Here is a 22,854-nt window from a genome sequence, read left to right as displayed (position 1 = left end):
GTCTAGTTTATAACACAAACATTCTTGTCTCCAATCTTAACATATTTAAGAAATTTCATAGTAGTCCAACCAAACATTACATTTTCCTTGGACTATCCTGTATCCCACCTCAAACAAAACCACGAAATTTTCCTCAAGAATCTTAAAAACAGAGTCCATATACACTGGGATAATATCACACTGAAAAGCACACTTCAAAATACTAGCAATATCCCCACAGACCACCTTAGTCTCCACCGAAAATAATAAAATTATTTTTAAAATGAATACCTATAAAAAGCATCAAAAGTAGACACTGGCTACCATTATGTACAAAGTATTTATCTGATGTTTTCAAAATTCATAGCAGCCAAATTATTTTCAAATCAAGTGTTATAAAGATTCCAACAGAAAATATAGTATAGTATATATGTGTATAAAGTTAAAGGGATCCAAAGACAGTTTAAGGGTTCCTTTTTCACTGAGGCACCTCATGAAACTGCAGCTTAGTATGAAAACAACTATTACATACAGTAGCTGAAATTCCTCCCTACATCAAATACTAAAGAGTAATTAGAATAAAAGTTGAATAAGGAGTAGAGGTGGCTTTTAAGACAAGGGTGACGAAAATACCTATGTTGAAGTCACTTTATAGACCAATAAGCATGTAATTTTTTTCTGAAAAAAAGTATGGACAGCATGTCCTACCCTCCCATATTTAAACTTATTATCAGTGCGCTTTATAACAGAAATCTGGTATTACACCCTCAATACTACTATGTGGTATATATTCCTTACCAATGGGAACACTTTTTAAGAATTTCATGGCACTCCCTCAAAACAGTTGCGATTGTAAAACCTAATTATGGGTTCAAAGAACTCCACAGCAAAATAATAAATTGTACTGTATCTAAATTAAAAAATAAATCAAAAACATAGTACAAAAAAACATGGAATCACTGTTACAAAGACCAATGAGCTTTGATATAAACTGTTTCAAAATATACATACTTTTATCTTATACATTAGAACTTCTGCAGAAATAATTTTAACTGAAGTTAATATATTGCCCATTTTGTGGAAAAAGTATTTAAGAATTTTCATAATATACTTACTGTAGTAGATTAAAATCAGTTGGTATTTCTGGAGCTGCTATCATTTCTTTATCATCTTCTGGAACACCCCAATGTCAGAAAGATATTCATAGATTTACGTGGGTAAAACAATGGTTTGCTTCTTTCTTCTAAGACAAACAATTCCTTTAAGGGAAGGGATGCCATATTTATTACCAACAAATGAAAAATATTGGGAAGGATATCTGTACTCAAAAATTAAATTTCCCAGGGCCTGCTACTGTCCTTCAGGTAAAAAAGGATTTTTTCCCCCTTGCATTTGACTGCATTTTTTAAAAAAGATTTTAAGACTTATTTATTTATTTGAAAGAGAGTGCACAAGCAGGGGGAGGGGCAGAGGGAAGGTGAGGTAAACAGACTCCCCGTTGAGCAGGTAGCCCAATAAGGGGTTCCATCACAGGACCCTGAGATCGTGACTTGAGAAGAAATCAAGAGTCAAACGCAGTTAGACGCTTAACCGACTAAGCCACCCAGACACCCTGCCTTTTTAAGATATGGATTTGTTATAAACTGTTGCAGTCCCACAACAGTATTAACAGATACAAAGAAAAACCCTGGTATTATAATTATTTTTAAAATTTGTATGATTCTCGCTCTTTGGTCTTAGCCACAGAAACAAGATGATGAAGGAGGGGACATAATCACTGGAAACCACTGCAGTAAGACACACATTTTGTGCCGCCACTGTGGTTCTAAGGCCTACCACCTTCAGAAATTGACCTATGGCATATGTGGCTATCCTGCCAAGAGGAAGAGAAAGTACAACTGAAGTACCCAGGCTAAAAGATGAAATACCACTGGGACTGGTCGAATGAGACACCTAATTGTATACCGCAGATTCAGGCATGGATTCCATGAAGGAACAACACCTAAGCTCAAGAGGGCAGCTGTTGAAACAACCAGCTCATCTTATGTATTTCAATGATGAGCCACATAATAAATGTTCTGATTTTAATTAATTAATTAAAATAAAATAAGATTTGTTATGATGCTCTTGCCTGGCTTAAAAAGACATATGCCCTAAACAGGAACAGGATGTGATTCTTCTACTGGTCCTAAAATCCTTATGACAAATTCAAATCATAATACAATGCCTGAAAACTCCACAGCTTTTGCTAGCAGTACCTGGCTGGTCACGAGTTCAAGAGCCATATTGGGCATAAAACCTACTTTAAAAAAAAAAAAATGGGGGGGGCAGGTTCTTCTATGATAGATGAAACATAGAACCCGCAAAGTCTCACTCATTAATAAATAACCTTGATTAATACTATACTGTGTTGAACAGGGAAGGGGAAACAATGTTAGTACTGATCTATTCCCTTAAGAACTTACAATCAATTAAATACCAATAATGTCATATGAACAACAGATGAATACCATCTGTGACCAAAATAAGTTTAGTTTGGCCACAGGAAGGACAATATTTCTGGTTTTGAAGGTCAAAGATGCAGTTCCTAACTGAGAGAAAGATCTAAAAGCAAATGACAAATCTGTAACAAAAGAGAAAATACGCTGAGTCTGAAGCTCTTAATTTGTATATAATTTTCTTTTATAATTTTCTTATGTTTTCCTTTTATTTCCATGTGAATCTAGGACTTGATGGCTACCTAAAGAAAAAGCAGGTAAGACTTACATCCAATTAATAATAAATGTTAAAGTATCACATACTGATTAGCTTCTAATCTCTCCCAATAAAAACATTATACAAACCAATTCGATTTTTCCATTAATTTTAAGATTTTTTTAAAGTAATCTTTACACCCAACCTGGGGGCTGAACTCATAACCCCGAGATCAAGAGTTGCATACTCTACCAACTGAGAAAGCCAGGTACCCCATTTTTCCATTAATTTTAAATCTCTAAAAAACATCATAAAAATCATAAATGGCTAGTAATATTCAATTAATAAAAATTTAAAACAGTGTACTTCCTAGCTCACTCTAATTAAGCTATAATGAACAACAAAATAATGAGGTAACAGGACAAACAAAAAGAATGAATAATCCACAAATCAAGCCCTGAATAATCAAGAGTTGTCTACACTATCACTTTGAGTTTTTCTTTTTTTCTGAAGAATACTCATACTATAAAATCTTTATTTAGATATGACTGTTAGAATGGGCTTCTCCTTGCACTAAATTATGGTCCCAGGACTGGCTTCCTCTAAAGCCACTAATTGTTAACCTGTTACTATTCATATTATAACCTAAGGAATTATCTAAGTAGCGCACCAAAGTTCTGAAACTTGCCCTCACATGTAGGGTATACCCTAGGCTCCTAAAAACCCCAACTTATTTTTTAAAAAAACTATTTCTTAAAAAAACAATTTTGTTTTTTATAAGGGAGCTGGAGAAGTATAGAGCTAGTAAGTTCTATACATGTCAGGTAATCTAGATGGCAAGTTGAAAATAAAGTGCTTGTATTTGTCTGCCCACCTGCAATGCCCTCTATCCACCCCTCAAGCATTTTGTAAAACCAAACTTGCTGCATTCCTTAAATATACAATTTTTAAAAAGTAGTTCATAACTATATTCTCCTAAGGGACATAAAGAATGCATCAGCTCTGTAGAGCAGAGAACACCAAATAAAATAAGTATTATGTGATACAGTTTTCACCTTCCTCTAAATAGCACAGATTTCTAGTGTACAAGTTTTGCCAGGTCAAATTATATTGTTCAGTGTATAGGGCTATCTTAACATGTATTTGGTAATTAGAAACCAAAGCAAACACAAAAGAAAAATGGAATTTATAAAAAGGTGAGTCTCCCAGGTGAGTTGTTTGTATTTTAAAAAGAAGTATCATGACATGGTCTAACAAATTTAGAAAAAAATTATTAAACTGACTAACTCCCTATTCCAGTTAAATACATATTTTAATAGTTTTTAAATATTAAAAATCCATCCAACTAATCAAAAGTATCTACCATGTGCCAAACACAATGCTGGGCACTGGGGCATGCAGTTGTGAACAGGAGAGATCCTTGCCATCATGGAACTACTTGTACCAATAGAAACTGAGAATGTGTTTCTACAAGAAGGTACTTACCTCTACTGCCACCCAATATTATTAAATATAAAGATAAACTGCTTATGTCAGAGTTTTTACTATTTTAATCACTGTCTAAATAACCAATTTGCCACCCAACATTTCTTTATAGCTCAGAATATAAGTTGCTTTGTACTTTAAAAGATGAGAAGCAATGGGTAAATTAGCACTGGGGTTTTTTTTAAGAATGTAAACTTTACATGCAGGAAGGGCTATGAATTTCTTTTCATTTTAAATGTCTACAGCTGTATATAAATACAATTTGCTTACCCCAAAGAGTTACATTTAAAAACTTAAAAACAAGGTCTTTAAATATACTTAATATCATTTGTCTGTAATAATATGTAATGTTCAAATAACAAGTATGAGTTTAATGATTAAACTCACCACACCATTTCTGGACTACTGTAGGTTACTAATTTTTCAAAAAATATGCTCAAAGATCACAAGGTGGAGCTCTTACCTAGTGCCAAGGAAAAACTGAGATTTTTTTATCACATGTACCAATTCTCTGCAACTACTATAGAAGAGTTAACATTCCAAAAGCTTTGAAAAATAAATTATAGAAATGAAATTTGCTTTAACTCTCAATCACTATGTTCCTTTTGAAAAAAAAAATACATCCAAAAACAATTAGCTTCTGTTTATCCTCACTGAAAACTAAGCAAACACATTTGTAGATGAGTTGAATACACTTTAAAACCACTTCCTTAGGCTCAAGTGTACAGTATACCACCATTAAAGGTTTGTTAAATATATTCATATATAATTACAGAATTAAAAATGGGTGATTATGTATTTTTAATTCTCTACATTAAATTCAAGTAAATGCTCTCAGCAGCACTGCTTTTATACAGAGATCTAAAAGCTAAAACTTGATCACCATAACTTTTTCAAGTTACCTATAATAAATATGTTTATAGACCATTACTCAGAGTTTACATTACACGTTTAATTCAATAACAAAAAAGCTTTCTTCTATCACTTCTAAAAACATGTTGGACACCAATTACTATAACATATAAACACAAACATATAAAAAATTATATAACTATGCTTGCATCTTTAACTTCAAATGACTTACTAAATTCATTAAAATTACCCCCCGCATAAAAGAAAGAATACACAAAAAACCTGTTTTTCTATGATAGCGTTTAAAAATCTTAAAGTAATTTTGATTTTTTGGTAAAAGAATAATTGTTTCCAAGTTCTTTTAACTCAATCCCAAGTGGTCTCAAGATAAAAAATAAAAAGCTGCAAAACAGAGAGCCATCACTAAAAAGGTCCCTCAGAATCCACACATTATGAGGGAGTGAGGGAAGCACTTAAAGTAGCTAGGTGTGTTATTTCCCTAAAAATACAGAAAAGTGCAGCTGCTAACAGCCAGCAAATTTAGCACATACAAATATGCCAATCTATTATCTTAACACTCCTCCCAAAAGGATTACATCCTTCTATCTATGAGAATCGCACATAAGAAGTACATAGAACCTTCTGAAATGCAACCATCACTATAATACAAACACTTTAAAGTAGGAACTACCTAAATATACAGCCATATGTTAATTTACCATACCAAAAAAAAACAAAATTAATAGAAAACTCATACTATTTATGATGGCTAGTAACATGGGTCAAGATTGATAAATCAAAGCCCTATATTAGGATGCAATTATTACCAACAACAAAAAAGCAGCAGCAAAGGAAAACAGTCAGCATAACAGGGTGGTGACAATGTAGGTGATTTTTACATTTTTAATCTATAATTTTATTGTTCATTTAGAAAAAGTAAATTACGAGGGTGGAAATGTGCTTTTGAATGTCCTCTTTTAAAACCTGAACTACCTGAGAAATTACAAAATGTCTCTGCTGGTAAAACTTGATTTATTCATATTTCAGGTCCATAATCTTATGAAGTAGGTACAAAAAACTAAAAATTATTTTTCTAGGGCGCCTGGGTGGCTCAGTTGGGTTAAGCAACTGCCTTTGGCTCAGATCATGATCCTGGAGTCCTGGGCTCGAGTCCCACATCGGGCTCCCAGCTCCAAGGGAGTCTGCTTCTCCCTCTGATCTCCCCTCTCATGCTCTCTCTCTCAAATATTTAAAATCTTTTTAAAAAATAAAATATTTTTAAAAATTTAAAAATTAAAAAAAAATAATCTTTTTAAAAAGTAATCTCTATGCCGACATGGGGCTCGAATTCATGACCCTGAGATCAAAGGTCACATGCTCTACCAATCAAGCCATCCAGGAGCCCCCCAAAAACGATCTTTATCATGTTCATCTACTCAAGCTGAACAGGGAACAAAACTTTATGAACTCCTGACAAGACCCATAGGCGTGCTCCTTTTACTGGCCTACCTACTTAGAAGATAAAAGGAAAAAGTCTCATTTAGGCTGAGATCGTGAAATGTTAAAAAGTAAACTTCGTTCCTACAGTAGCACATTTAATCAAAGCACGCAAGTTATTATCCTTCCATTACATCAAATGATAGGTAGTGACTATGAGAACATAGTTAAGAAATGAAAAGCTCACCAAAACCACCAAAAAACTGTTATATGTAAATACATACACCTTCAAAAGAAGAAAATCTACTGCCCCTTTAATGATTAGTAAGACTTTTCAAAAAAGATTTCTCCTTGCTCTAAAAGGTATTTTTCCTCCCTATGTTTATCTCCCCAATTTCTGCTACACATCTTCTGAGGAGATGACAAGGTGAAAAGAATGACAAATCAAGCAATGAGCATGCATACCCAGACCAGTAACAAAATTTTAACCAAAACATTTTTTAAACCCGGAGGCTTGAACTCAGGACCCTGAGATCAAGACCTGAGCCAAGTAAGATCAAGAGTCAGACGCTCAGCCAAAGGAGCCATCCAGGCACCCAACCAAAACGTTTCTTGATAGCATACCCATATCATAGCTACCCACATATATCATTTGCAAATATAATTTCCTTTCCATAAGCCTGGGCAGTGTCCTTAAGAATTCTAATGGTAGCACAGGGAAAGGTAATCTGGAAATGATACTAGAAGAAATCTGCGTGGGGCACCTGGGTGGCTCAGTGGGTTAAGCCTCTGCCTTTGGCTCAGGTCATGATCTCAGGGTCCTGGATCAAGCCCCCATCAGCTCTCTGCTCAGCGGGGAGCCTGCTTCCCCGCCCCCACCCGCCTGCCTCTCTGCCTACTTGTGATCTCTGACAAACAAATAAATAAAAACTTAAAAAAAAAAAAAAACAGAAGAAATCTGACACTTAAGAGAATTAATTACCCTGTTTACATTTCTAACTAACTTGATAGGTCAAATATTTGCCCTTACAAACTTAAATAATAATATACAGAAGAAAGGCAGGAGGCCAAAAGTAAAAAAAGACTTTCTCAAATAACTAAATAGACAAATCGAACACAATTAACGCCACAACACTTCAAACAATTTCTACTTTCAGGAAGAAGGGAAGGAGCAAGCTGGGGCACAGATATGGCATCACTACACATTGCCAGAAACTAAAGCCAGACAGAACTGGAAACATCCACCTGTTCCCTTCCTATTTTTAAGCATATGATAGTAGGTGCTCAGCAATCTTCCTCGTTTCCTTGTCTACCCACATTCCCCCAATACTTTCCAAATAGGACTCCAGTCCTAAACATAATTAGAATCACCTGGCCCAACCTACATACTGACCTTGCCCCAAATCTCAGACCATCAGTGTTGATTTCTATAGAAAATTTAGCACGCCACTTCTGAACTTGGAAACAAATAAGTACTACCAGTTGCGGTTAGGGGTGGGAAGGAGTAGGGAGGTAATAAAAAGGTTCTGCCTTATTCCTGCAGACCCACTACTGTTTCACCCTATACTCAGTTGTACCCTGTGCCTGAGTCATCCCAGGATGAATACCCTACTTTGTTCTTGCTATATATTATCTACCAGCCCCATCCAAGGAACTGGATTCTTGCCCCTAAACCTACTCTAAAAACAGTCTCTGTCTCTCAAGTTGCCACAACCTCCTCTCATCTGTCTACCACACTGGCACTTGCTACTAGACACTGGATAGCAGGTCATACCTGATATACTGGACATATATCAACTATCTAATTCCAAGTCTGCTGATTCCCCAGTGTGCCCTAACAAGCTGTGGTTGATTTTTATAAATAAATATCAAAACATATAAGTATTAAATAAATATCAAAATAAATGTCAAAAGATAAAATATTTATCATATACTATCACCTTAAAATCTTACCTCAGTCTACCAAGGTCAATAGCTAAATCATGAATAATTTTTTAAAATAGTATCAATGATCACTCTTCAAATCACTTATACCAGAACACCATATTTAGCTTTCTGCAGTAAGTTAATTTTAAAAATATACACGCCCCACTGACATTACTTTCTGTATGTTAAGACATCATGAATAAACAGTGATAATTACAACTGGGTGTAGTGGCTATCAACATTTCAGAGGTGGGACCCAATTAGCTGGTATTAATGAATATCTAGATCTGAAAATCAAATATACAACCATGAGCTAAATTCATGTGTGAACACTTGTAAATGGTATACAACATAATATAAGCACAGTGCATTATTACCATCAAACTCACTTCACACTGGGCATCACTGGCTCACTGGCAGACTTCAAGCAGTAACAGATACTAAGACAGATTTCACAGCAAAGTAGAATGAAAACAAGATAATCTTGCCTGAATTTCAAGGGAAATCCAAATTTTTATTTCACGTATTCTAAGACTGATTACATGAAAATTTCACATTTATTTATTCAAGGTGTACAAAAAAGTATCTAAATGAAATATTGAGTCTTTAATATTAACTCACAGGAAGGTAGAGATAAAATTGTAACTAAGATAATAACAACAAAAAAACAACTACGATAATAACAATAAACAATAATAAAAACTAAGTATAAACAAGCTAAACCACTTTATGGAGGATAATGGGAAATTTTAATATAAAATTTAGAATTACGGGGCACCTGGGTGGCTCAGCGATTAAGTGCCTGCAATCTGCCTTCTGCTCAGATCATGATCCCAGCTTCCTGGGATCCAGCCCCCTGTGAGTCCCATGTCCGGCTCCCTGCTCAATAGGGATCTTGTCCCTCTGCTCCTGTCTCTACTTGTACTCTCTCACTCTCCCTCCCCCTCTCTTCTTCTCCCTTTCTCTCAAATAAATAAAATCTTTTAAAAATTTATAAAAATTTAGAATTGCCGTTACTACTAATAAACACAAAATTTTTGTCATTTTAGTATGACCACAAAGCATAACATACATCCTACATACTTAATATTTTTTGTTCCTTCCATTTCTTATTAGATAACACCCTATTAAAATACCAGGCATTAGTATCCACTTGATACAAACTGCTAACCTTTCTACTAACATGCACAGTATACAATTCATGGGCTTGAAATATATTCATACTGAAGTTTGGAAATCCAATATGCTTTCACAGTGAAGTTTATAAAAGCAGTATGGATACTTCTCATTTCTTCTTTATTTTTTTAAAGATTTTATTTATTTATTTGACAGAGAGAGATCACAAGTAGGCAGAGAGGCAGGCAGAGAGGGGGGAAACAGGCCCGCCTGCTGAGCAGAGAGCCCAATGCAGGACTCCATCGCAGGACTCTATCCCAGGACCTGGGGAACATGACCTGAGCCGAAGGCAGAGGTTAAGAAGGCAGAGGCTTAACCCGTGAGCCACCCAGGCGCCTAAGGATACTTCCCATTTCTTATTGCAGATCTAAGAGGTTGGTTCTTCAGTGGTAATTCTAAACAAAGACAATGACAGAAAAGTCATATGTATTGTACTCTAAATTTATTTAAATCCTAACCCTTAGCTTTCCTAGAGTAAAACATGTAAATGACTTTTTTTTTTATTTTTTTTTAAAGATTTTATTTATTTATTTGACAGAGAGAGAGATCACAAGTCGGCGGAGAGTCAGGCAGAGAGAGAGAGAGAGAGAAGCAGGCTCCCTCTGAGCAAAGAGCCCGATGCGGGGCTCAATCCCAGGACACTGAGATCATGACCTGAGCCAAAGGCAGCGGCTTAATCCACTGAGCCACCCAGGCGCCCCGTAAATGACTTTTTAAAAGGTAAATTTAAGCCAGATAGACACCACGAAAAACCTCAGACCAACATCCCTGATGAACACCAATACAGAAATCCTCCAAAAAAATACTAGCAAACCAAATTCAACAGCACACTGTATTATACACCATGACCAAGTCAGATTTATTTATTTCCAGGATGCAAAGCTGGGGCAATGCACCAAAATTAACCAATGTACTATATTAAGAGAATGAAGGACAAAAAATTTCATAATTATCTCAACTGGTCCAGAAAAAGCATTTGATAAAATTCAGTACCTTTTCATGATAAAAACACTCAATAAAGTAAGAATAGCAGGAAAGTACCTCAACATAACAAAGGCCACTTGAGAAAAGCCCACAGCTAACACCATACTGAATGGTAAAAAACTGAAAAGTTTCCCTTTTAAGATCAGAAATAAAGCAAGGATGCCTGCTCTCACTTCTATTCAACATAGTATTAGGAATCCTGCCTAAAACAGTTAAGCAAGGAAAAGAAATAAAAAACAGAAAGTAAAATTACCTGTTTGCAGATGATATGAACTTGTATGTGTATAAAACCCTACAAATTTCACATTCACACACACACCCCAAAAAACCCATTACAATAAATTCAGCAAAGTTGCAGGATACATAGTCAACACAGAAAAATCAGCTGTGCTTCCATACACTAACAATGAACAGTCCAATTTTATTACACATGCTGCCAAAGCGAGCACTAACCATGAACAATCCAAAAGGAAACTAAGAAAATAATTCTATTTGCAATAACACCAAAAGAAAAAAATTCTTAGAAATAAGCCCAACCAAGGGAGGCTGAAGATTAATACACTGAAAATTAAAGAACACTGCTGGATGAAATTAAAGAAGACACTTGGGAGTGCCTGGCTGGCTCAGTCAGTGGAGCATGAAACTCTTGGGTCTCGGGTTTGTGAGTTTGAGCTCCATACCAGATGTAGAGATTACTTAAAAATAAAAGAGGATAAAAAGAAAGAAGACACAAATAAGTCTAAAGATACCCTATGTAAACTAACTGGATGGCTGTTATTATTAAGATGTCCACAGTACCCAAAACAATCTACAGATTCAATGCAATCCCTATCAAAATCTCAAGAGTTTTTTGTTTTTGTTTGTTTGTTTGTTGCAGAAATGGAAAAATTCATCATAAAACTCAAGGTACTACAAATAACTAAAATAATTTGGGGGGAAAAAGAAGAAACAAAGTTGGAGGCATCACAATTCCTGATTTCAAAACATATCACAAAACTACAATAATGAAAACAGTGTGCCACTGGCATAAAGAAAGACATACGGACCAACAGAATAGAATGCAGAGGGCAGAAATAAACCCTTGCATACACATTCAAATTATTTTTGACAAGACTGCCAAGACCACTCAATAAGGACAGGACAGTTTCTTCAAAAACTGGTGCTAGGAAAACTGGAAATCCACATGCAAAATATGAAGATAAACCATTATCTCACACCATATAAAAAAAAATTCATTAAAAATGGGTTAAAGACCTAAATGTAAGACTAAAACTATAAAGGTCCTACAAGAAAACGTTAGAGGAAAAGCTTTTTAACACTGGACTCAGCAATGATTTCTTGGATATGACACCAAAACAGGTAATAAAAGCAAAAACAGACAAAAGAGACTACATCAAAACTTTTACTTATCAAAGGACACAATCAACAGAGTGAAAAGGCAAACTACAGAATGTGAGAAAATATTTGCAAATCATGTATCTAATAAGAGGTTAATATCCAGAATATATAAAGAATTCCTACAACTCAACAACAAAAAAATCAAGTAACACAAATTTTAAAAATGAATAAAAGACTTGAATCAAAATCACATCAAAACCACAATGAGATACCACCTCATACCCTCTGAGATGGCTAGAATCAAAATATACACAAGTGTCTGCAAAGATGTGTAAAAAACTGAGCATCTGTGCACTGTTGGTAGGACTGCAAAACTGTCTATCTGCTATGCAAAACAGTATGGAGATTCCCCCAAAGCTTTTAAATGGAACTACTATATGATCCAACAATCCCCACTTTCGTGTACGTATCTAAAACTGAAAGCTGATTCTCAAAATATATTTGTACACCCACATTCATAACAGCACTGTTCACAATAGCTAAGAGGTGGAAGCAGCCCACATGTCCATCAACAACTGAATGGATAAATAAACAAAGATGTATACGTACAACAGAATATTATTCATCCTTAACAAAGGAGGAAATCCTGTCACATGCTAACATGCAGCATGAACCTCCACAGCATGAACCTCCAATACATTATGTTACATGAAATAAGCCAGTCACAAAAAGACAAATACTGTATGACTCCACTGACATGAGGTACCTAAAGTTGCCAAATTCATAGAAAAAGAAAGTAGAATAGTGGTTACCAGGAGATGGGAGGAGTGGGAAAAGGGGCGTTGTTTAATGGGTACAGAGTTTCAGATTTTCTTTTTTTTTTTATTAAAGATTTTATTTATTTATTTGACAGACAGACAGAGAGAACAAGTAGAGCAGAAGGCAGAGGGAGAGGGAGAAGAAAACTTCCCAACAATCAGGGAGCCCAATGTGGGACCTGATCCCAGGACCCTGGGATCATGACCTAAGCCACAGGTGCTTAGTAATGAGCAGCCCAGGCACCCCAAGTTTCAGATTTTCAAGATGAGAAGTTCTGGACATGTTACACTGGAGTGTTAATGTAACTGCTGAACTGTCCACTTAAAAATGGTTAAGATGGGGGAGGCACTTGAATGGCTGAGTTAGTTAAGCACTGGACTCGTGATTTTGGCTCAGGTCATGATCTCAGGGTCATTAAGATTGAGCCCCATGCTGGGCATGTAACCTACTTAAGATTCTCTCTCTTCCTCTGCCCCTTCTGCCCTTCTCCCCAAACCCTCACTCTATCTATTGCTCCCAGAAAAAAGGTTAAGATAGTAAATTTCATTATTTACAGTAAAAAATTTCAACCTCCTTTTATCAAGTAAGCAACTCTTTTATCATACAAGCTCACAAGATTTCATAAATCATCAAACATTTGAAAATACCTTTCTACTGAGCAAGCATATTATAGACCTTAACTACTGATATCTTTTGAAACATAATTTTCTTTTAGAGGGAGGGGTGGCAGATGGAGAGGCAGAGAGAGAATCTTAAGCAGAGTCCATCCTGGGCATGGAACCCTACACAAGGCCAGAGCTCACAACCCTGAGATCATGATTTGAGCCGAAAGCAAAAGTTGGACACTTAAACAAGTAAGCCACCCAGTGCCCCTGAAATATAGTTTTATAAATAAGATACTAACAATTGATACCTACACACTCAAAGTACTTTGTTTTGGCATACAGATTTTGTTACTTATATACTATGATAAAAATGAACCAGGGCACCTGGGTGGCTCAGTGGGTTGAGCCTCTGCCTTCGGCTCGGGTTGTGATCCCTGGATGCTGGGATCCAGCCCCACATTGGGCTCTCTGCTCAGCAGGGAGTCTGTCCCTGCGGCTCCGCCTGCCTCTCTGCCTACTTGTGATCTGCCTGTCAAATAAATAAATAAAATATTTTTTAAAAAATTAACCAAAGCTTGTGTAACTTCATGGCAAAGGACCCAAAGAAATACCTAGCTTTTGGGGGTTGAACAATTTAATAAGCTAGACCTAGCTACATTTTCAAATTTACTCACCATATGGTATGAAAACAATCACTGAAACCCATTTAATAATAACATTTCTCTCCCTTGTTAAAAATTCGATGGTATAAGTTTTATAGTTTCCCACAAGAGAACAGCACATAACTTAAAGCTGGAAAAAAGGCAACAAGAACTTTCTAGCAGCAATCAAGCAAACTGCAGTCAAAAACTAACATGCAAGTTATACTGATCCCTAAAATATAGCATGTGGTTCCATTAATTTGGGAGAGGGAGCTTATCATTAGTATAAACCAGAAAGATGATACTGAAGAGAGATCAAAATGTTAAAATGTGTATAGACTACTGGTACTAGATGTTACAAAGGGCCCCATATTTTTCCCTATAACCTATTCCATTTTTTTTATTTACATGTAATATATTATTAGCCTCAGGGGTACAGGTCTGTGAATCTCAAGGTTTACACATCACATCACTCACCACAGCACATACCTTCCCCAATGTCCATAACCCAACCCCCCTCTCCCTACCCCTCTCCCCCCAGCAACCCTCAGTTTGTTTTGTGAGATTAAGAGTCTCTTATGGTTTGTAAGTGACTCTTAATCTCAGAAAACAAACGGAGGTTGCTTGGGGGAGAGAGGTTGGGAGAACGGGGTGGGGTTATGGACACTGGGGAGGGTATGTGCTATGGTGAGTGCTGTGAAGTGTGTAAACCTGGCGATTCACAACCTGTACCCCTGGGGATAAAAATACATTATATGTTTATTAAAAATTTAGGGGAAAAAAATTTTTTTAAAAAGAGTCTCTTATGGTTTGTCTCCATCTTGATCCCATCTTGTTTCATTTATTCCTTTCCTACCTCGCCCAAACCCCCCACATTGCCTCTCAACTTCCTCATATCAGGGAAATCATATGATAATTGTCTTTCTCTGATTGACTTATTTCACTAAGCATAATACCCTCTAGTTCCATCCACGTCATCGCAAATAGCAAGAGTTTCTTGCCATTTCTTTTGATGGCTGCATAGAATTCCACTGTACATATATACCACTTTGTCTTTATCCATTCATCTGTTGGTGGACATCTAGGTTCTTTCCATAATTTCACTATTGTGGACATTGCTGCTATAATCATTTGGGTGCACGTGCCCATTTGGATCACTACATTTGTATCTTTAAGGTAAATACCCAGTAGTGCGATTGCTGGGTTGTAGAGTAGCTCTATTTTCAACTTTTTTGAGTAACCTCCATGCTGTTTTCCAGAGTGGCTGCACCAGCTTGCATTCCCACCATCAGTTTAGGAGGTAACCTATTCCATTTTTAGGGCCTTTATACACCCATGAGTGTACTTCATCCACCCTGGTATGCCATCCAATGATGAAAGAGAGAGAGAAAACCAATTCTCAAATTGAGCTCTAAGATGATGGGAATTTTTTAAAGTCCTAGAGCAACTGAAACCAAAAGACTACCTTATTTCTAAACCACCACAAATATATTAAAGCATCCTGAAAAACATCTCCCCAAAGGATTATCTAAATGCTAAAAAGGAGGCAAAATAATGATTCAGCACACATTTAATATTAATAATGATATGCTATTAAAGGAAAATATATCCTAGAACTAATGCTTTAAGTATTAGGTACCCTTGAAAGTATACTATATTGCAGAGAACTCAAAACTACTATCTTTAATTGAAGAGATTTATAGTTACTGTGACCTTACTTTTAAGACATAATTTGTTGTACTAATGATTTTATCCACTAAGTCATTAGAAAAAAAAACTCCTCAATTAGAAAACTCTTTCCACAGAAAAACATGTGTTGTAATGATCCACTTCACAAGTTTCTACCAAATAATTCAGCAAAACTCTGAGAACAACATGCGTAAGGAGATTCTTTATACACAAGTATCTCCCATTTTATTCTATGATTATTACTTTGGCAAAGAGCTCAAAATGCTCTTTTCATCATGAAAAGCAATCTCTCTCTACCATCCATTATGCTCAACCTTACTGATTAATAAATCCCAAACAAGAAAAAGATTTCTTCTTCAACTGCTTCTTGTAAATCATTCTGCTCGTTTGCCAAATACTCCACTCGTGTCATTTTACTCTCAAGTTTTACTTCATTAGGCCCCTGCCACCGCCAATGCCCCCCCACCCCCACCAACGCACAGGTTAGTCCTGTTATTATATTACCTGCCTTGGCTAGCAGTGACAACTTACTAGGTATTCAACTGTATTTCACCTGTCTCTTTTTCTGTCTAAAATTACACAGTAAAAAGCAGATTTCTCCAATGATGTAAAAATCATCAGCGTAAGTACTAGTAAACCTATCTCACTAATTTACAGTGATCGCAACTTGCAGATAGATCAAGAAATGGCTCAGGTCACTATGGCAGATTGAACTCTCACACCATGGAAAACGTCATCAACCCAAATCAACATCTTCTGTTAGGTCTGGCACTTAATATCAATGTCTGTAACAAATTGTTTTGCCAATATACTACTTTCAAGAAAGAACTGTAAAATATATATGGATGTATTTGCGCAAAAAGAAATACTGGAAGGATTGACAAGAAACATTTTTTAAGTCGCCTGTAAGAGGGAGGGGATGAAAGAAAGAAAGAACAGCAGAGGCAGGAGTCTCTGCAGACTTCTATGCATACCTTTCTGGTTTGTTTTTTTTTTTTAAAGATTTTATTTATTTATTTGACAGAGAGAGATCACAAGTAGGCAGAGAGGCAGGCAGAGAGAGAGAGAGGAGGAAGCAGGCTCGCTGCTGAGCAGAGAGCCCGATGCGGGACTCGATCCCAGGACCCTGAGATCATGACCTGAGCAGAAGGCAGCGGCTTAACCCACTGAGCCACCCAGGCGCCCTATGCATACCTTTCTGTATCAAATTTTAACTTTTGATTTGGAATTTTAACTTTTGATTTAGGAAAACAAATTACCTCTCTAAAATATGAGCCTGAATTTCTGAAATTCCTGAAGTTGAAAAAAACTTAGAGAAATAAACCTAATCGTGTATATCAAATGCATATGCAGAGAAAACACTTACAGTAGGATTGCAAAACAACATCCTTAGTGAGATAATTTCCAAAGACAAAAAGACATATAAAGACAATTCAGACTTAATAGCTTTGTTGTTTCAATATTGATTCTGCTCTTCTGAAGCTATTTTCTTTTTACTGTTGGACAGCAAATAAGTAATCGTGTTAATGGTATTAAAAATCAAGAGTTTAAGTGTAAAAGAAAAAGGTAGCTATTAAAAAAAACCCTTAATAACACACGCTAAAAATTAAAAAAAACATGTTAAAATTGAGCTGAAGAACAACGAGATATCACTATTCCTATCAGAATGGTCAAGATAAAAAATAGTGACAAAACCAAATGAAGCAAAGATGCAAAGAAACTGATACTCATATACTGCTGGGTATAATTGTAAAATGGTAAAAAGTTTAGAAGTTAGTCCTAAAAGCCATACATGCTTGCCACAAAAAAATGTCTTTTTTAAAAGATTTCATTTATTTTTATTTGAGGAGGAAAAATGTGTGCTGTGTGAGCTGGGATGGGGGGCAGAGGGAGAGGAAGCAGCAGACTCCCTGCTCAGCAGGGCTCAATCCCAGGATCCTGAGATCATGACGTGAGTCAAAGTTGGACACTTAACTGACTGAACCACCCACATGCCCCAAGAAATGATCTTTATGTGACCAAACAGAAGTGTTATCTAAAAGCTATGGTGGTAACCATATTGTAATATATAAATGTATCATCAATACACTGTACACCTTAAACTTACACAATGTTATATGTAAATTGTTAGATGTAAAAATTTTTAGAACTAGAAAACCATATATACATTTACCATAAGAACCAGCACTTATTCCCAAGCATTTATCACAGAGAAATGGAAATCTACGTCCACACAAAAATATGAAGGCAAATGTTCACAGCAGTTTCATTTGTGATGGCCAAAAATAGGAAACGATATGTTCTAGGTTGAACTGTGTCCCCCCCAAAAAATCGTATTTTGAAATCCTAATCCCCCATACCTTGGAATGTGACCTCATCTGGAGTTAGGGCCTTTACAGAAGTTATCAAGTTAAAACGAGGATTTCAGTGTGGGCCCTAATCCTGTAAGACTGGTATGCTTATAAAAAAGGGAAATTTGGGGGTCCCTGGCTGGCTCAGTTGGTGGATCATACAACTCTTGATCTTGAAGTTGTGGGTTTCAGCCCCACACTGGATATAGATTACTTAAAAATTTTTAAAAAAATCTTTTAAAAATGGGGGAGAGGAGATTTGGAGAGACATGCACACAAGTTAGATCATCAGGTGAAGACAGAGGCAGAGACCAAGGTGACACTTTTAAATAAACCAAGGAACACCAAAGATTTTCAGTAAACTACCAGAAGCTTGGCAAGAGACATGGAACAGACTCTCCCACAGCCCTCAGAAGGAACCAACCTTGCAGATACCATGATCTGGGATATCTAGCCTCCAGAAGTGTAAAACGATAGATTGGTCATATAAGCCACCCACTTTCTGGTACTTTTTAATGAGACCACTAGCAAAGTAATAGAAACAAATAAAAACACTAATTCAAATACCCTTCAATGAGTCGGTGGTTAAAACAAACTGGAAGGTACATCCATACTGTGGAATATGACTCAGCAATATAAAGGAATTAACTGATGGAATTCAACAACTTGGATGGATCTCAAGACAATTATGTTGAGTGAAGAAAGGCTAATTTCAACAGGTTATATACTGTATGATTCCCATTTATCTACGAGCCTCCAGAATGACACAGTTACAGAGAACAAATCAGTGGTTGCCAGGGATTAGGGACAGAATTGAGAAAGGTGAAGGAAGGTGATGAATGTAACTATAAACAAGTAGTACGGGGGATCTTTGTGATGATAGAACAGTTCTGTATCTTCACGGTGGTCGTTATACCCATCTACACCTGTGATAAAACTGGACAGAATCGGAGTGCCTGGGTGGAAGCACCTGCCTTCAGCTCAGGTCATGATCTCCGAGTCTTGGGATCAGCCCCGAGTTAGGATCCCCATTCAGCAAGGAAGTCTGCTTCTCCCTTTCCCCTCTGCTCTGTGCTATCTCTCTCTAAAATGAGTAAAATCTTTTTTAAAAATGGGACAGTCATAAACACAAACACAGTCACACAAATGAGTGTACATATAACTACAGGAATCTAAATAAACTCGTGTGGACTACACCAATGCCAATTTCTTGGTCTTAATATTGTACTACAGTTATACAAGATGTTTTCATTGGTTGAAACTGAATGGAGAATATATGGAAACTTCTCTCCTGTTTTGGCAACTTCTTATAAATCTAGTATTATGACAAAATAAAACTTTAAAATGTCTAATCAAATTCCTAGCAAGATTTGGAGTGCCTAGGTGGATCTGTTGGTTAGCATCCAACTCTTGGTTTCAGCTTAGGTTGGGATCTCAGGGTCGTGAGACGGAACTACTTATCAGGTTCCACGTTCGGCACAGTGCCTACTTAAGATTCTTTCACGCGCTCATGTGCTCTCTCTCTCTCTCTCTCTCCCTCAAATACATAAACAAATAAGATATCTTTTAAGAATCCTAACAAGTTTTTTTTTTCTCCCCTTCAAAAGCAACAAATGATTCTTAGGTGAAAAGGCAAAAAAAGTATAAATGCCAAAACAATTCCGAAACAGAACAAATTTAGAGAACCCTCACTATACACTATATCACAAGCTTACTATAAAGCTACAGAAATCAAGACAGTACAAACGGTGATCAAGACAAACCTACAAAACTAAAAACCTGAAACAGATGCACATACGCATGGTCACTTGGTTTTTGACAAAAGTACCAAGGCATTTCAATGAAGAAAGACAGTCCTTTTCAAATGGCTGGATACCCATGTGCCAAAAAAGGTTACTTAATCCACACCTTGTAACAAATCCAAAAATTAACTCAAAATGAATGCTAGACTCAATATAAAAAACTTAAAGTATAAAACTTCTAGGTGCTTTACTTACTTTACTTATGGTCACTAAAAGGTAAAAAACAATCCAAATATCCTTCAACTGGTGAATGGATAAGCAAATTACATTTACACCCATACAATGGAATACTACCCAATAATAAAGAGGAACAAACTTCTGATACACATGACTCAGCTGAATCTCAAATGCATTATACTAAGTGAAAGGAGCCAGGCTCAATAAGCTAGTAATTGTAGGATTCCACGTATATGACAGTATAGAAAAGGCAAAGAAAAAAAACCAAAAACCTACAGACATAAAACAGATCAGTGGTTGCCAGGGGCTCAGGCTGGGAAGAAAGACTGATTACACCAAGATTACTGGGGAAATCTGGGGGTGGAGGTACTAGAATTGTAATATATTTTGATTGTGAAGATGTTTACATAACTATACACATATGCCAAAACTCTCAGAACTGTACACTTAAAAAGAGTGAACTGGACTTTATGTAAATTATCTTAATAAGAATTTTTAAATTTGTGTCCATCAGTGCTGTCCCCTACTACCAGTCAAATGTTTCCTTCTAATTAATTTCTCTAACATCTACACTTGAACCCCAAAACGATGCTTTAGCCAGTTGAAAAATATTTAATTCAAGGTTTCTCTGGTCATTTTAATTAATTAACACATAAGCTGTCCCTCATACCACTGGACACAATTAAAGATTTTAGCCGAAGGCCATAAGCATTTGTAATTTTAACAGAGAACACCAAAACTGGCCTCCCTAAACAAAGGCTATACCAATCTGTACTTCCACCAGCAACCGATGTGTGGGTCTGTTTCTGCACATTCACTAACAGCATTGTCATGACTTCTGAATTTGGGGGGCACCTATGTGTCCTACTCTTGGTTTCAGTTATGTTGTGATCTCAGAGTCATGAGACAGAGCCCAGCGTTGGCTCTTTGGTCAGTGTGGTCGGCTTATCCCTCTCCCTCCCCCTCTTCCCCTACCCCCTAGTCCTCCTGCAAACCCTCTAAATTTCTCAAATAAATGTTTAAAAAAAGTTTTATTTGCCAATCTGCTATTGTGAAAAATTAAAGACACAGGATAATCTCCTTAAAATGAGGTTCCACTTCACAAACTTAGAAACCAAAAATACTTTGAATAAATCCCATTATTCAAAACTGATAAACTGAAAGATTTGGGTAATGCAGTATTCATCATTATCTGAACTCCTGCTAATGAAGATCAGGAATCAAATAGGTCTGGCTAAAGGGGGGTACTTGCAGTTTAATTTGCACTTCCCTAATTCCCTTATGTTTATTTAAGAGCCATTCTTACTGTCTTTTCCATAAACACTCTATTCATGTCATTTGCCCATTTTCCAAACAGGCTGATGATCTCTTTTTAAGCTCTACTTTTAAGTGTTATGATAGTTTTTCAAGCTTGATAAAACAGATTCTCTCCACTGCTTCCACAAAGACAGATCACTTCCTGCTAAAATGGCGTCCTTGTGCAATGTAACAATCGTTACATACAGCCCCTATAATCTCTCCTAGTCTGACTGAACCTTGTCCACCAAAGCTTTATCTTCCAGTCTGCTCACCTCTTTCTCTGCTCCCATTGCCACATACAAAAGATACTATCTTTTGCACTTGAGATTTGAAATCAGCCATCTCTTGAGCTAGCTCACTACTCTCCATGCTTCTCTGATGCACTAGCTACCTCCCTTACATATTTTTTTTGTAATGTGCACATTTTCTCTCTCTCCAAGTATGCATTTTAAAAAGTCTGCAAAGGATTTTTTTTCTGTTCACCTCATTATTTCTGTATCATACCCAAAAAGAAAAATGCCCTTACATCATGGTAAAACCAGAAGTCTTATCAAAATACCTAAGTAATGTCATAAAATGGTTTCTACAACACATCATAAACTTTCACTGAACACTGACGGACACTGAGTATTTTTTCAAAGGTTAAGAGTTTTGCCCAAGGTCACACAGGTGAGGAAAAATCTGGGTTTAAACCTATCTTCTGCTCATTTGCTTCACAAATAGATGGGTATCTTGTTTTGCTAATCCACATACCATCTCTTCAGAACATAAATGAGGGGCACCTGAGTGGCTCAGTGGGTTGGGCCGCTGCCTTCGGCTCAGGTCATGATCTCAGAGTCCTGGGATCGAGTCCCGCATCGGGCTCTCTGCTCAGCAGAGAGCCTGCTTCCCCCTCTCTCTCTGCCTGCCTCTCCATCTACTTGTGATTTCTCTCTGTCAAATAAATAAATAAAATCTTTAAAAAAAAAAAAAAAAGAACATAAATGAGATTATGCTCTTAAAGTCTTCTGAATCAACCCATTCCAAATATAAGATGTGTTGGGTTTCCTTCCTCTGTATTTTAATATCTAAAATGATTACATAGAAAAAGCCCCTAAAATATCTTATATACTTTGTTCAATATAAGCACTAAAAACAACTGGTTCCTTACGATCATGTACACAAAATGATTGCTAGCAAAATCTTGAACAGCATAAAATCCCCAACAGCTGCATTTTACCATCAATCTTATTATAAAGCAATGAGGCATTTGCTGCCTGTAACTGTGCTTTTCTGAAGGCAAGCAGTGGCTCCAGAGTAACACCGACAGTTGATCACTTAATAAATAAATAATGTCTACATGTAAAAGAGTGGTTCTCTTAAATTCCAACTGCATGAGAATCATATAAAATGCTTGTTTTTTTTTTGAAGGGTTTTTTTTTATGTATTGTCAGAAAGAGAGAGAGCACAAGCAGAGGGATCAGCAGGCAGAGGGAGAAGCAGGCTCCCCAATGAGCAAGGAGCTTGATGTGGGACTCCATCCCAGGACCCTGGGATCATGACCTGAGCTGAAGGCAGACCTTAACCAAATGACCCACCCAGGTGTCCCTAAAATGCTTAT

General features: G+C 36.5%; 1 protein-coding gene across 9 annotated transcripts in view; it reads right to left on the bottom strand.

Moving 5' to 3' along the window:
* The window catches only part of STAG2 (STAG2 cohesin complex component), a 143,418-nt gene that overhangs the window by 84,851 nt on the left and 35,713 nt on the right, over nucleotides 1-22,854 (bottom strand). For 7 of the 9 annotated variants that reach the window (XM_059158632.1, XM_059158627.1, XM_059158633.1 and 4 more), the window contains one exon: nucleotides 1,095-1,238. The exons of the other annotated variants lie outside the window; for them this stretch is intronic. In XM_059158632.1, coding sequence (XP_059014615.1) covers nucleotides 1,095-1,138 — 44 coding nt within the window. In that variant the 5' untranslated portion in view covers nucleotides 1,139-1,238. The remainder of the gene's footprint in view (nucleotides 1-1,094; nucleotides 1,239-22,854) is intronic. 9 annotated transcript variants of the gene reach the window in all.

Source organism: Mustela lutreola, chromosome X (assembly GCF_030435805.1).
Source record: "Mustela lutreola isolate mMusLut2 chromosome X, mMusLut2.pri, whole genome shotgun sequence".
Taxonomy (NCBI): Eukaryota; Metazoa; Chordata; class Mammalia; order Carnivora; family Mustelidae; genus Mustela; species Mustela lutreola.
This window is presented reverse-complemented; position numbering and strand designations above follow the sequence as displayed.